Source organism: Dipodomys merriami, unplaced genomic scaffold, assembly GCF_024711535.1.
Source record: "Dipodomys merriami isolate MVZ:Mamm:240054 unplaced genomic scaffold, mDipMer1.0.p SCAF_672, whole genome shotgun sequence".
In the NCBI taxonomy this organism is placed as follows: domain Eukaryota; kingdom Metazoa; phylum Chordata; class Mammalia; order Rodentia; family Heteromyidae; genus Dipodomys; species Dipodomys merriami.
Window position 1 is genome coordinate 241,308 of NW_027206260.1, and position 14,575 is coordinate 255,882.

The 14,575-nt window shown below is 51.2% G+C and overlaps 2 protein-coding genes across 8 annotated transcripts in view; both read left to right on the top strand.

The window, feature by feature from the left end:
* Positions 1–40: 40 nt before the first annotated feature.
* Positions 41–10,422, top strand: LOC138815836 (cadherin-related family member 4-like). 5 transcript variants are annotated; one of them, XM_070005198.1, is made up of 19 exons: positions 41–107; positions 1,419–1,603; positions 1,722–1,881; positions 1,961–2,052; positions 3,664–3,774; positions 4,816–4,919; positions 5,041–5,177; positions 5,517–5,700; positions 5,767–5,953; positions 6,199–6,292; positions 6,805–7,011; positions 7,092–7,231; positions 7,468–7,618; positions 7,712–7,932; positions 8,141–8,283; positions 8,878–8,934; positions 9,029–9,116; positions 9,295–9,325; positions 10,249–10,422. In XM_070005198.1, the coding sequence occupies exons 1-19, from the start codon at positions 59–61 to the stop codon at positions 10,296–10,298; spliced, it is 2,391 nt and encodes a 796-aa protein (XP_069861299.1). In that variant the 5' UTR covers positions 41–58; the 3' UTR covers positions 10,299–10,422. The 5 variants fall into 5 exon arrangements, with proteins under 5 accessions (XP_069861299.1, XP_069861301.1, XP_069861300.1 ...); XM_070005200.1 differs by having other exon boundaries at positions 5,520–5,700; XM_070005199.1 differs by having other exon boundaries at positions 9,298–9,325; positions 10,249–10,421.
* A 2,221-nt stretch (positions 10,423–12,643) lies between these two features.
* LOC138815837 (inositol hexakisphosphate kinase 1) overlaps positions 12,644–14,575 on the top strand; it is a 28,313-nt gene continuing 26,381 nt past the window's right edge. For 2 of the 3 annotated variants that reach the window (XM_070005203.1, XM_070005205.1), the window contains exon 1: positions 12,644–12,729. The gene's annotated coding sequence lies outside the window, so the exon portion shown is untranslated. Of the gene's footprint in view, positions 12,730–12,874; positions 12,989–14,575 lie in introns of those variants that run through there. The other variant, XM_070005204.1, reaches the window with a different exon arrangement.

Genomic DNA, 14,575 nt, shown 5'->3' on the forward strand with positions numbered 1-14,575 from the left:
AACCTGGCAACAGGGCAGGTCTGACAAACAATCTCCTCTACCATCACGCCAGGACACCATGACACTGCTCAAACTCCTGACGCTTCTTTTTGCTCTGCTTGTCTCTGGTGAGGAGAGGGTGGGTGGAAAAACCTCCGTTTTCTTTTGGAATCCTGATGCTTATATAAGCTACTCTGGAGGGCAGGTGTAGAACCTTAGTCAGAAAAGAATCCCTTCGCCAGGCACCAGTGGCTTATACCTGTAATCCTAGCCACCTAGGAGGCTGAGATCTGAGGATTGTGGTTCAAAGCCAGCCCAGAAAAAGAAACTCCATGAGATTTATCTCCAGTTAACTTCTAAAACATTTAGAAGTGGAGGTAATGGCTCAAGTGGTAGAGTGCTAGTCTTGAGCACAAAAGCTCAGGGACAGTGCCCATGCCCTAAGTACAGTTCATGTCAGTATCAGGACTGGCACAGAGAGGAAAGAAAGAACAGAAAAGGAAAGCAAAGCAAAGCAAAGAAAGAGTCTGGTGCTAGTGACTCACGCCTGTAATCCTAGCTACTCAGGAGGCTGAAATCTGAGGATCAAAGCTTGAAGCCAGCCTGGGTAGAAAAGTCCCCATGAAACTCTTTGTTGTTATTGCTGTTGTTGTTGTTACTGGTTGTGGAGTTTGAACTCTGGGCCTGGGAGCTGTCCCTCAGCTCTTCAGCGTTCTACCATTGAGCCACAGCACCACTTGCAGTTTTCTGGTGGTTTATTGGAGATAAGAGTCTTACAGACTTTCCTGCCCAGGCTGGCTTTGAACTTCATTCCTCATAGCTCAGCCTCCTGAGTAGCTAGAATTACAGTTGTGAGCCGCTGGGGTCAGGCTGAAATTCTTTTTTTTTGGGGGGGGGGTCCGGTCGTGGGGCCTGAACTCTGGGCCTGGGCGCTGTCCCTCAGCTCTTCAGCTCAAGGCTAGCGCTCTACCACTTGAGCCACAGAGCCACTTCCGGCTTTTTTCTTGCTTATGTGGTGCTGAGGAATCGAACCCAGGGCCTCAGGCATGCAAGGCAAGCACTCTACCACTGAGCCACCTTCCCAGCCCCGGGCTGAACTCTTATCTCCAATTAGCCACTCAAAAAACCAGAAATGGAACTGTGGTTCAAAGTGGTAGAGTGCTAGCCTTGAGCAAAAGAGCTCAGGGGCAGTGACTAGACTCTGGGTTCAAGCTCTATGACCCACAAAGAAAGAAAAAGAGGGAGAGCGAGAAAGAGAAAAGAAGGAAGGGAGGGATGGAGGGAGAGAGGGAAGAAAAGAATCCCTAGCTCTCATTCCCCTCATCTGTGAAATGTTAGCTATGGGGAACAAGGAAGGATCTTGGCTTGCTTGGCCCCAAGATTACACAAGGGTAGGCTGGAGGGGAGATGCCCCAGCCTGAAATCTCTGCTCTTTACAGACCTCCACAGCCTCCCCTGGTTTACGGATATTTCTGAGCGCCGAGGTCCTGGCACTGTTGTTCAGACGTTCTCCTTCAACTGCTCTTCCCACATACCCACCCTGGAGTTGCTTAGCGTGCAGCCAAACACCACCTTCTTCAACCCACCCTCCCTGGCTGGGCATCAAGGGAGATATGTGGGCAAGGTAGGGGGTGGGTGGGTCATGGGTCCAATTGGAGATTGTGAGGGATCTAAAGGCAGCCCTGAAATTCCCTAAACCAGAGGTGGCATAAGCCTCCCTTGGTACTATTCCCTTCCTACAGATCATCTTGAGCAGCTCAGCCCGGCTGGATGCCCTGGCCGTCAACCACTATGAGCTGTATTTACGGTACAAATGTGGCAATTATGTGATGGATGGACCCTTTTCTGTGCTGGTGCAGCGGGACCTTGGGATCCAGTGCGTTGGCCGATTTGCTAGCCAAGGTGAGGCTAGGAGCAGCAGGAAGGGAGGTGGGAAGGAATGGCCTGAGTCTAGAACCTTCCTGCCTTCCTTTCTGGTCAGCTGGGGAAGTCATTTATGTACCAGAGACAGTCACACCTGGGGCCCGGCTGTATACACTGCTGCTCCCAGGCCTACAAGGCCAAGGAACCAAGGTGAGCCCAGCCCATGGAACCATGAGTGACAGAATGGCGGGAGTTGGGCTGGGGAAGGGGGAAAAAAGGCAATAGGAAAGGGAGAGCAAGCTCAGCCCCTGTCAAGCCTGCCAGAGGGATGCTGCTGCTGAATGTTTGAATGGTACACGTTCTTGAAGAGAGACTCTTATGTGTTTTTGATTGTTTTTGCCAGTCCTGGGGCTTGAACTCAAGGCCTGAGCGCTGTCCCTGAGCTGCTTTTGCTCAAAGCTAGCTAGCACTCTATCACTTAAGCCACAGCACCACTTCTGGCTTTTTTTCCTGTGTATTTGGTACTGAGGAATCGAACCCAGGGCTTCATGCATGCTAGGCAAGCATTCTACCACTAAACCACCTTCCCAGTCCTGGAGACTCTTTTTTTTTTTTTTTTTTGGGTCCGGTTGTGGGGCCTGAACTCTGGGCTTGGGCGCTGTCCCTCAGCTCTTCAGCTCAAGGCGAGCGCTCTACCACTTGAGCCACAGCGCCACTTCCGGCTCTTTTTCTTTTTGCTTATGTCGTGCTGAGGAATCGAACCCAGGACCTCAGGCATGCAAGGCAAGCGCTCTACCACTGAGCCAACTTCCCAGCCTCCTGGAGACTCTTAAGCATTGCTGACTCCCATCTACCCTGGTGGTTCCCTTAGGGAGATCTCAGGAGTTAAGCTATTCTTTCAATTTCTCCTACATGTTTTGAGTTCTCTATGACAATTTTATATTACTTTTTTATAATAAAAAAACTGCAGTAGGAAGGAAAAAACCCACATAGCCAGGTGCTAGTGGCTCCTGCCTGTAATCCCTAACTTCTTAGGAGGCTGAGGTGTGAGGATCCAGGTTCAAAGCCAGCCCAGGCAGAAAAATCCATGAGACTCTTATTTCCAATTCATCACTCAAAAGCCAGAAGTGGAGCTGTGGTTCAAGTGAAAGAGTACTACCCTTGAGCAAACAAAGCTAAAGGACAGCACCTAGGCATTGAATTCAAACTCCAGTACTTTAGGGCTGGGAATGTGGCTTAGTGGTAGAGTGCTTGCCTAGCATGCTTGAAGCCCTGGGTTCAATTCCTCAGTACCACATACACAGAATTAAGCTGGAAGTAGCACTGTGACTCAAGTGGTAGAATGCCAGCCTTGAGCAAAAGCAGCTCAGGGACAGCGCCCAGGCCCTGAGTTCAAGCCCCAGGATTAGAGAAAAAAAATACCTCACATAGCTTGTTTTAAAAGAACCGAAGACCAGGGCTAGGACACATAGTGGAGAATAGATTGTTTGTTTGTTTGTTTTGGGTCCAGTTGCGGGGCCTGAACTCTGGGCCTGGGCACTGTCCCTCAGCTCTTCAGCTCAAGGCTAGCGCTTTACCACTTGAGCCACAGCACCACTTCCGGCTTTTTTCTTTTTGCTTATGTGGTGCTGAGGAATGGGACCCAGGGCCTCAGGCATGCAAGACAAGTGCTCTACCACTGAGCCACCTTCCCAGCCCTAGTGGAGGATAGATTATAGGAGAGTTGAGGGTGATTAGGAGCCTCATGGGTAGTTAAAAATGGATGTTGACAGCGATGCTTGGGATACTGGGATTGGGTTGCTAGTATCTCTGTTCTACCAGATGAACATTACCAGTGCCCAGGACCCTCCATACTTTCCTGGACCTTTTTCCATCAATGAGCGAGGTTGGCTACAGGCCCCATCCCAGGGCCTCAAAGGCCAGGCTGAAAAGGTGAGCATAACTAGGGACCTAGCTATATCTATATATGGATTAAACAGAGATCTCATCTTCAGAAAAATGGTTTGGTTTTTGGTCTCCTCATCATTCTGCCTCTTCCAGACCTGCACCTCCCATCCCCTGCTGACTTGTCCTCTCACTTTTGCTTGGTTCTGTGCTGGGATCTGAAGTTCCAGAAAGAGGAAGAGTTTCTGGCTTTGTGAAGACATAGGTCCTTTAACAGAAAGGAGAGTGTTTAGGTTAATCACATTTTTGGGGAGGTCAGTCCTGGGGCCTGAACTCTGGGCCTGGGCGCTGTCCCTCAGCTCTTCAGCTCAAGGCTATTGCTCTACCACTTGAGCCACAGCACCACTTCCAGCCTTTTCTGTTTATGTGGTGTTAAGGAATTAAACCCAGGGCCTCAGGCATGCAAGGCAAGCACTCTACCACTGAGCCACCTTCCCAGCCCCAGGTTAATCACATTTGAACAGGCAATTCTGGATAAAAATGGCCAAGGAAGGTCAGACAAGTTCTCTCACAACCTCCATAAGAGCTGGATGAGCGGTGGCTCACATCTGTAATCCTAGTTACTCAGGGGGGCAGGGGACTGAGATCTGAAGATCTGCCAGCCCAGGCAGAAAAGTGAGATTCTTATCGCCAATGAAACAGCAAAAAACTGAAAGTGGAGCTGTGGCTCAAGTGGTAGAGTGCTATCCTTGAATGAAAAAACTAAGGGACAGCACCTAGGTCACACACACACACACACACACACACACACACACACACACACAAGCAATTTTAGTTTTAATGATTGGCTCTTTAGCATTTGTAATCTAATAATTCACACTGTGAATGACTCGGCTCTTACTCTTTCTTGAGTTGTTTGTGACCTAATAGAAGAACTCATACCCCAGAGGTATAGGCCTCAAATGAATACTTGTTGCAGAGTGATAGGTCATGAAGGGGAGCAAATGGAGGTCCCTCAAGGGAGAATTGGGCTTAAATATAGAGCTGACCACACACCCTGCTTCCTTCCCTGTCCTGTATGAACCACAGGTCTTCCACCTGCAAATCTCAGTGTCGACAGGACAAGGCCAAAGCTGCCAAGGGAGGCTGACCGTTCAAGTTTTCCATGTTCTTTCTGGCCAGGTCTCCTTTCCGTAAGGCTCCCCCTGCCTGGGAAAACAGTGAGGGAGGCAGAATCCACCCAAGAGAATTCAGAGCAGATCCTTCTAGGGTGAGAAGGAGCAAGCAGGGGACAGCGCTCCATTCTTGGTTTAGGCAAGCTGTTCAGAATATCACCATCTTGGAGAATCTGGCCCCTGGAAGTGAAGTGGTTAAAGTCCAGGCCAGGGGCTCGGACTTGCGCTATGAAATCATCTCCCCGATGCCCAGCCCGCTTTACTCGATTGGACGTGGTAAGGAGAGGGGTGTGTGTGTGTGTGTGGTGTGTGTGTGTGTGTGTGTGTGTGTGTGTGTGTACGTACGCGTGCACACCCACCCACCCACCCACCCAGGTGCCTCTGGGCCTGATTCAAAGGTGACTCATTACCCCCACCAGGCCTTCCTGAGAAAAGTAGCTAAAAGCTAGTAGGGCTGTGACTGGAACAAAGTTGGGTTGGGAGGCGGGGCTAGAGTGGCCAGAACCAGTGACCACCTCTTCTGAGGTGACTGAGAAGTGGGAGGAGCCAAGGTGCCTGAAGGGATGGAGCTAGGGGCGGGGCCAAGCGCTGTATCACTCTCCCGCCACACCTCAGCAGATGGAGTGATCAGGCTCACCTCGCCTCTGGATTTGACTCGTGCCCCGGGCACAGCCGTCACCAGGCTGCAGGTGAAGGCCTTTGAGCATCACCAGCCTTGGGTGAGTGCAGAACTGGAACTCACTGTGGACGTGCAGTTGGTCAACCAATGGCCCCCACGCTGCCTCCCAGCACTTTTTGTGTGAGTACCCAGAAACCTTGCCTGGGCTCCTGGACTTGAAAATCAGTGGGCTCACAGCCAGGCTAGACTATTGTCTTGTCCCCTGCCTCCTTCTTCCAGGACTCAAATCCCTGAGACGGCCCCTGTGGGCACAGTCCTGGGCACCTTTGCTTGCACAGACCCAGATTCGGTGGGCACTAGTCTAGATTACCAGCTGCGGTTCCATAGCCCTCCTGACTCGGCCAGCCTCCGCCTTCATGACAGAGTCCTTGAGGTATACAGCCCCCCACTTCCAGATTCACAAGCAGGGGACTTAGGGCCAAGAAGGACAAGGGGACCCAAGGGTCTGTGGACACTGATACCATGTGGGTGGAGTGGGAATATGGGTGTTGAGCAATCTACTTTGTATCCTTCAAAAGAGACTATTGGGATAGACCATCTGTGAATGTGCTGATCTAAGGGAGGTCCAAACTTTCCCAGATCCTGCCTGAGCTTTACCCTCTTGATCCCTCTGACAAGGTCAATGCCACACTGGACTGTGATACTCCTGGGACCTGCTTCCAGCATGCAGCTTCCATCCTGGTGATTGATGATGGCCAGCCCCAGATGACCAGTGAGTGACAATACTCAGGCCTGGACATTCAGAAGAGGGCTATTCTGTCCTCCTTTCCCATTTCCAAGATATAGATGCTTTCCCTTGTTTAGAAAGAGGATGGGATTGTCACTGGTTTAGACTCTAGGGTGTCTCCCTTAGACTTGCCAGTAGAAGAGGGCTATTGCTTCCCTTCTTCTAGTTCTCTCTCTCTGAATTCTAGGGCAGGACTATGTTTCTTTCTTCAGAGCCCTAGGGGAGAGCTCATCTGTCATGGGGCTTGAACTCTGGGCCTGGGCGCTGTTCCTCAGTTCTTCAGCTCAAGGCGAGCGCTCTACCACTTGAGCCACAGCACCACTTCTGGTTTTCTGAGTGGTTTATTGGAGATCAGAGTCTCACAGACTTTCCTGCCTAGGCTGGCTTTGAAACATAATCTTCAGATCTCAGCCTCTTGCGTAGCTAGGATAACAGGTGTGAGCCACCGGTGCCTGGCCTAGGCCAACTTCTTGGCTGTCATTTCCCTCTCCCCGCAGCTGAGGTGCCAGTACTGGTGATGGTGACACCCATCAATGAGTTCTCCCCAGCCTGTACCCCACGCACGTTCCGGATTCAAGAGGATGCAAGGCCCCACACTCTGCTGGGCTCCGTGGTCGGCGTGGATATGGATTATCCACATAACAGCGTGGAGTACTACATCTCCGGTGGACCCTCTTCCACCTTTGCTGTGGACCATCTCAGTGGTATTTCTGCCCCTCGGCTGGGATGGAGGGATGAGGCTGGAGTTGGCTCTTCAGGCTGAGGTTGTGGTCAACTACTTTAGGGGAGGTTCGCCTCTTGGCACCTTTGGACTATGAGCAACAGAGAGTGCACAGGATCACTATTCTCCTGATTGACCGTGGCCAAGACTGGGACTCCACCTACCACCGCTCGGGTTCTTGTACCATTACCATTGAGGTTGAGGTAATTAACCTCCCAGGGGCCTTGGAAAGAAAAATTGCTCTTCAATCGATTGCTTTCCCTTGATGTGCTTGCTTCTTCCATTGGCTGCTTCGGAGGAGGAGGAACTGGCCATAGATAGTATTAGAGCCCATTGATTGACATCTTGGTCATTAGTTATTACCTAATGACTATTGTAGAAGGAAACGGGGGATTGGAGTTCAAGGAGTGGCCTTTCTGATCCAGTGGCCTTTCTACAGGATGTGAATGACCATACCCCAGAATGTGAACCTCCATTTCAAGAGCTCACCATCTACACCCCGCTGGGACGTAGCATGGAGGTGACCAAGGTGTCGTGTCAGATTCCCCAGGAACCACAGCGCCTGGCCTTTGCCTACAGCATTGTGGGAGGTGTGGCTTGTGAGGACCGTGGGTGTGTAATTAGGTGAGGGGGCTGGTTAGGGCTAGCAGTGGTATCTCCATCTCCTATCACTCTGCTTTCAGGGAATACCCAGAACCGATTTAGGTTGCAAGGGGCCAGCTTGGTGTATGATGATACTCTGTTGGGACCTCCTTGGCTGGACCAGCCGTGTACCTACTGGCTATTGATTCACGTGGCTGATGCAGGCAACTCCTTCCACCACCTCAGCACTACAGTCACCATTATTGTGCATCTAATTCCCCAGAGGGCCAGCACAGTGGCCACCAGCACCCACAGAAACACAGTAAGGGGGAGGAGAAGACCTTGAAGGGTGAGAACATTTAGTTTGTTGGCGGGGGAGACGGGGTTGCTGTGGAATGATGGGAGAAGGCTGCATTTAGAGAACCTGGCAACATAGAAGAGCAAATCTAGAATGGGGGGGGCGTGGCCCAACCCACGGATGGTCAAATGATTTTGGCAAGGCAATAATGACACTGTGGTCTTCATTCCAGGTGTCTTCAACGATGGCACCCATGCTTGTGACAGACATAGAAGTTTATTGGCAGCCGGAGCCCTGGTTTGTGGGGGTGCTGACAGCAACTGGTGCCTTGCTACTCTTGACTCTGGGCTGGCTCCTCAGCAAGTTCCTCCAGGGGTAGGGCTCCTATCTCTGTGCTCCTTACCTTCCCCAGCCCACCTATAGACACTGGCTGCCATAGATAGTGTTGCCAAGATTCGATGACAATACCCAAGTTGACTGATGTGGAAGAGAGCTGCTGCTGTCCCTCCAGAGGTCTTCAGATTAGGGTCAGAGAGACTGGAAGTGGTCTCCAGGGTTGCTGGAGTCGAGTCTTGGGTGTGGATGGCTCAAGGTTTGAGGTAATTGGGCCTGGGGCATTTATTCTTGCTCCTAATGCCTTCCCTTCCACTGAAACCTGCCTTTCTGCTGTAGGCTAAATGCCTTGTGGGTTCAGGGCTCGGCCCAGTGGAAGGGATGATAATGTGGGCATTGGCCAGGCACCGGTGGCTCACGCCTGTCATCCTAGCTTCTCAGGAGGCTGAGATCTGAGGATCACAGTTTAAAGCCAGCCCAGGCAGGAGAGTCCAACCCCCCCCCCCCAAAAAAATGTGGGCATCACATATAAGTACCAACTATCCCCACCATAAAGGGACAGTTGAAATGGCACTAGTTCCTGGTGTCAGCTGGGCTGCTGCCTTTACTGTTTGGTTCCTCCTCCTGGGATTTTAGGTTGACCCAAGTGCTGCAGGCACCAAGCAAACCAACTCAGACTCTGTTGTTAAACAGGTCAGTCTCCTTTGCCTACCTCTATGCCTAAGAGTCCACTGTTTTAGCCTGGGTCCCAAAGGCTTTAGCCTATTCTGTTCCTACTTTGCCCCAGCATCCAAGGAAATAAAGGATCCAAAGAGGGGTTCATGGATATACCAAGGATGGAGATCTCTCAGGAAAACAGTAGTGTCACCAACTTGGTATGTGTTAACTTCCCCTCTCGAAGTGGGCACAGAGGTATTCCCCTCCTCTGCCAAGCCCACCCCCTTGCCTGTGGTAGTATCCACATCAGCACTATCATGATAAAGGCAGGAGGCGCCTAGTTCCTCCATCTGCTCACTGTGGATACACAGGGTTTAACTCACTCATTTTTCTCAGCAGCATTATGATGGCAGAGCACAAGATGCACGTGAGTCTCAAACCATTTTCTACTTGTGTCCTCACCCCTTCCTTCTCTCCTGTCCTTGTCTCATTATTTCTTCCTACTATCAAGTAGCTACCTTTTCACTGAATGGGATACGTTCTTACTCCCACCTACCTTTAAGGCAACCTGTGTCTGGGGCCAACAGGTAACTCAGGCCTGGTTTGGTTCCTGTCTACATGGGGAGTGGAATGGTGGTGAACGGAGAGCCCTTCAGATATCTCCTGCATCACGTGTGTATGTGTACGTGTGTGTGTGTGTGTGTGTGTGTGTGTGTGTGTGTGTTTGGGTTTGGGCATTATGCATTATTCCTTAGCTTTCCCCACTGAAGGCTGACCCTCACTTGAGCCAAACCTCCACTTCCATCCAGCCTTTTACTGGTTAATTGGATCCAAGAGTCTCACAGACTTGTCTAACCTGACTGGCTTCCACTTGTGATCTTCAGATCTCAGCCTCCTGAGTAGCTAGGATTACAGGTGTGAGCCACTCACACCCAACTAAATGACCCACTTTTATTTCCCAGTGAATCTCAGGACCCAACTGCTTGTATTGCTCAGAACTGCATCATTGGCAACCAGTGTGAGCCTGTGTTCTGGCCCATAGGCCCAAAGCCACTGGTGCCTGACAGGGTGTTTAGTTTTGAAGAACCAAAGAAGCTTTTGATGCATTTGAGCCTGTCTTCAGAATATTTAATGAGGAGAAATGGAGGGGATGGGTTGAATCTCTGCAGTCGGGAGGATTGCTCGGAGGGAAGAAGTTTTGCTGAAGGCAGAAATTGTGTTCTTGTATGTCTTTCCCTCCCTCCCTCCCCACCCTTCTTCCTTTCCTCTCTTCTTTCCCCCCTTCCCTTCCTTCTCCCCTGCTCCCCCTCCCCCGGCCCCATTCCCTCTCCTCCCATCTTTTGGGTTCAGGTACTGGCAGAGATTACCTGTTCAACACACACACAGGAGCCCGGCGCTAGATCTGAAGCTCAGCCACAATTTCACTCACTAATGTGTGGGATTTCTTTTTCACATGACTAGGGGTTTGTTTTCAAATTGATTTAGTAATAAACAAAATTGCAAACAGAAAAATCCCAGCCTAGTAATCTAATCTGTGTGTAGGAGAAGCTTCTAGATCTGTGCTTCCTTATTCTTTCTGGGAGAAAGTTTTATCTTGTTGGCACACCCTAGGGAACAGTAAGTTATTTTTTTTTTCTTCGAAGAAGCCTTGTATTATACTCTGACTGGCAATGATTGACATTCGGCAGAGATTAGAGACTATTATCTTTGTCAGTGACACAGTGAGCCTCCAGTTGTCCTGTTCCCTTGGAAGCTACCTGCTTCTTTTGTCACACCACGAGATACCAGTAGCTCACACCTATAATTCTAGCTACTAAGGAGGCTGAGATCTGTGGATCAAGGTGTGAAGCCAGCACAGGCAGACAAATCTGAGAGACTCTGATCTCCAATTAATCAGAAAAAAGCTAGAACTAGAAGCGTGGCTCAAGTGTAGGGAATCAGCTGTGAGCTAGAGTCTGAGATCCTGAGTTGAAGCCACAGTCCTGGCATACATAAGAGGACACTAGTAACTTTGTAAGAGTCCCACCAACCTTCATGACAGTTTGACAACTAGTGGTACAAGTTTTATTGGGAAGGATCTAGAGCTCTTGTATTGATTTGAGCAGTAGACAGACTTGATCTTTGCACAGGTGATCCTGGGATTGCTGGAAGCTTCCTTCTGAGGTCATTTCTTCCTGATCTCATTCTTTCGAATTCCTTAGTGCTCAGCCCTCCCTGTGCTGATTGAGCACACGTAGTAAGGTGGCTTACAGCAACTGGTCTGATGGTGTGTAATGCTGACTTCCCTTCCCATGCCTGGCCTGACATCAAGTTCAGGTTGTCAGCCCTCAGGAGGACCTGATGCCTGGGTAAAGGTTGCCTTTAGCATGCTATCCTTGTTATCTAAATTCTCAAGTCTTTGCCCCTTGGTCAGATCTGTGAGCCTGAGTCCTCCCTTCCTGAACTAGTTATGGTCTTCTAGTCTCAGGAAGAAATGGAATGCCTTCTGTGGCAAAAACTTTTCTTCCTTTGCAAGGGTCTCATTACATAGACCAGATTGGTCTTGAACTTCACACCCTCCTGCCTCAGCCTTCCTAGTGTTGGAATTATAAGTCACTACATTTGGCAGGTGGGGGAAAAAAACACACCCAAAACCTCTTAACGGGGCTATCACTAAAGCTAGTATTAGAGTAGATTTCAAGTTCAAACACCTCAAAAGTGTCTGTGCATAGATTTTAGCCTGTTGTAAGGGCTCATTAAATCTACATTTCTGAGAAGCTCAGCTTTGATTCTCATTTCACAGGTGAGGAAACCCAAGTTCAGAGAGTTAGTTAGGCCTCCAAATTCTCAAGAGTTAGCCAGCAGGGGCATCTGGATGTGAGATCAAGCCACGTGACTGCAATTGGCGTGGCTCTGGAGAACACGGATGATAACCACCTTGATATCCAATCCACTTTGGGGGCAGGTGGGGATAGTTCAGGGCAAAAGATGCCATCAAAGAAACTCAAGGCAAGATTCTCTGGGGGCAGAGAAAAGGGAGCATCCGCTGTGTGCCAGGCATCCCCTGGCAGAACAAGCATGGGGCAAAGGGCCTGAGGCCCAAAGCTGCAGATCGGGATCAGCGAGGGACGGAAGACGCCAGGAAGAGGCTCTTGACACTCTGGAGGAGGTTCGAGACCCAGTTACCTCCACTTCCAGGGACTGAGTTGACCTTGGCCAGGCCTCTCTTCTGCGCACCCCAATGAACGAGGGTCAACCCTAAGGGTGAGAGACAAAGAAAGTCAATACATCTCACGGCTGGCTAAATGGGCGCGCCAGGGCGACAAGCCGTTGCGGGCTGAGCACCAGCGAGCTACGCAGACCCGTGAAGCCAAGGGCGCGCGCGCGCGGGCCTGCGTGTAACCAAGCCGAAGCTGCGCCGCCGCCCGCACACTCCAAGAACGCGGCGCATGCGCCAACCCGTGCCGTCACAGTCACGTGCCCCGGGCATTCGGCACGGGGCGTGAGAGGCAGGCTGTGACTGACGGACCAACTGACCTGTCCGTGGGAAGCGGTCCTCCAGGATTCGGGAGAAGAAGCTGTTGATTGGGGAATCCCCTCAGTCGGGGGCGGGTTCTTTGCCCTCCTGGTTACTATGACGCCCGGCCCCCGCCCCCTCGGCTGGCCGCCATCTTGTTGTTGATCTGTACCCAGTGGGCAGCGCCGGGAGCTGGACCGAGCGGCCGCTGCGGGGCCGCTGTTGCGGGGGCTCAGCCACCTGCGCTGCCTGCCAGGGGGCGGGCCGAAACCTGGAGGCCCGGGGGGCCCAGCTCCCGTGGGGAGCCTTGGGCACCCGCTGCCCGGGCCCGGTCGGTGAGTGACAGGAGCCGGGGCCGCTAGACCCGCCCGACGCCCGCGGGGAGGGTGGCGGCGGGCGCGGGGTGGGAGTCGGCGCGCGGGAGGCCGGCCGAGCGCCGCGGGAACACCCCTCGGGCGAGGCTGGCACCGAGGCCGGGAGGGCAGCCTGGGTGGAGGTCGGAGAGCCCCGTGCTCCGAAGGGCCGGCCGCCCCGCGAGGGAGCGGGAAAACAGCTCTGTCCGACCGCAATCGCCGGGCCCCGCCGACCCCGCAGGTCTGGGAACGTTTTCCGTGTCAGCCTGGTGGGGGTCCTGCTCCGGGGTGTTGGGATCCGGAGGGGGGGGGGTGGTGGGAGATGACGCTTCTCTCTTTCTTAGATATCATCAGTCCAGAGTTCATTTTCAGGCCGCTAGAGACTTAAGATTAGATCCAACAGGCCCCAAAAAACAAAAACAAAAACAAAAAAAACAACAAAAAGAAAAAGCTTCGAGAACTAGACGGGCTGGTGTCACGGCCCTGTGATTCTTGCTGGTTGAAGAACCTCTTGGTACCTTCTTCCCAAGGCCTCCCCTTCTGTGGAGCCGTTTGCTGCATACATATATACACACACACACACGTATACACATAGGTGTGTATATATACATGTATACACATATGTATGTGTGTGTATATACGTATATATGTGTGTGCATATATATGTATATATGTGTGTGTATATACACGTATATGTGTGTGTGCATATATATAATATATAATTATATATATATATATATATATAGGTGCGGGTCCTGAAGCTTGAACTCTGGGCCTAGGCTCTGGCCCTGAGTTTTTGTACTCAAGGCTAGGGCCTCAACCACTTGAGCCACAGTTCCACTTCTGGCTTTTTTATTTCTTTATTTTTTGGGGAGTGATTAATTGGAAATGAGAGTCTCGTGGGCTTTTACTGCCGGGGCTGGTCTTTTGAACCTCCATCTTCAGATCTCAACCTCTTCCTGAGTAGCTAGGATTACAGGTAGGAGCCACCGCCGCCACCGCCGGGCCATAATACTGAAATTTTACTTGGGTGCCCGACCATCACTTTTTGGTATTTGCTGTGTCTTTGTGTGTGCGGGCCCGAATGCGCGAGAGTGGGTGTGTGTGCCAGTCCTGAGGCTTGAACTGACTGGGCCTGGGTGCTGTCCTGAGCTCTTTTGCTCAGGGTTAGCACTCTTCCACTTCAGCCACGGCTCCACTTCCAGCTGTTTGGTGGTTAATTGAAGATAAGTGTCAGGGACTTTCCTGCTGGCATTTGAATCACTTTCCTTTTCCTTAGAGCTCAGCCTCCTAAGTAGGTAGGATTACAAGCACAAACCCGCACAACATATTCTTTTTTTTTTTTTTTTTTGTCGGTCGTGGGGCTTGAACTCTGGGCCTGGGCGCTGTCCCTCAGCTCTTCAGCTCAAGGCGAGTGCTCTACCACTTGAGCTACAGCGCCACTTCCGGTTTTCTGGTGGTTTATTGGAGATAGGAGTCTCAGGGTCTCTCCTGCCCGGGCTGGCTTTGAACCACGATCCTCAGATCTCAGCCTCCTGAGTAGCTAGGATTACAGGCGTGAGCCACCAGCGCCCGGCAACATATTCTTTAAGAGAGTAACTGTGATGGTAACTGGACTAATTTGATCTCTTCTAATACACTAGGAGTGTATTTGATAGTGTAATACTCTAGGAGTGTATTAGAATTGGGGGGGAGGAATACTTGTTTTTGCTCTGGATAATCTTGAACTGACAAATTAATATTTTGGGGGGGGCGGGGTGTACCAGTCCTAGGGCTTGAACTCAGGGCCTGAGGGCTGTCCCTGAGTTTTTTTTTTTTTTCCCCCTCT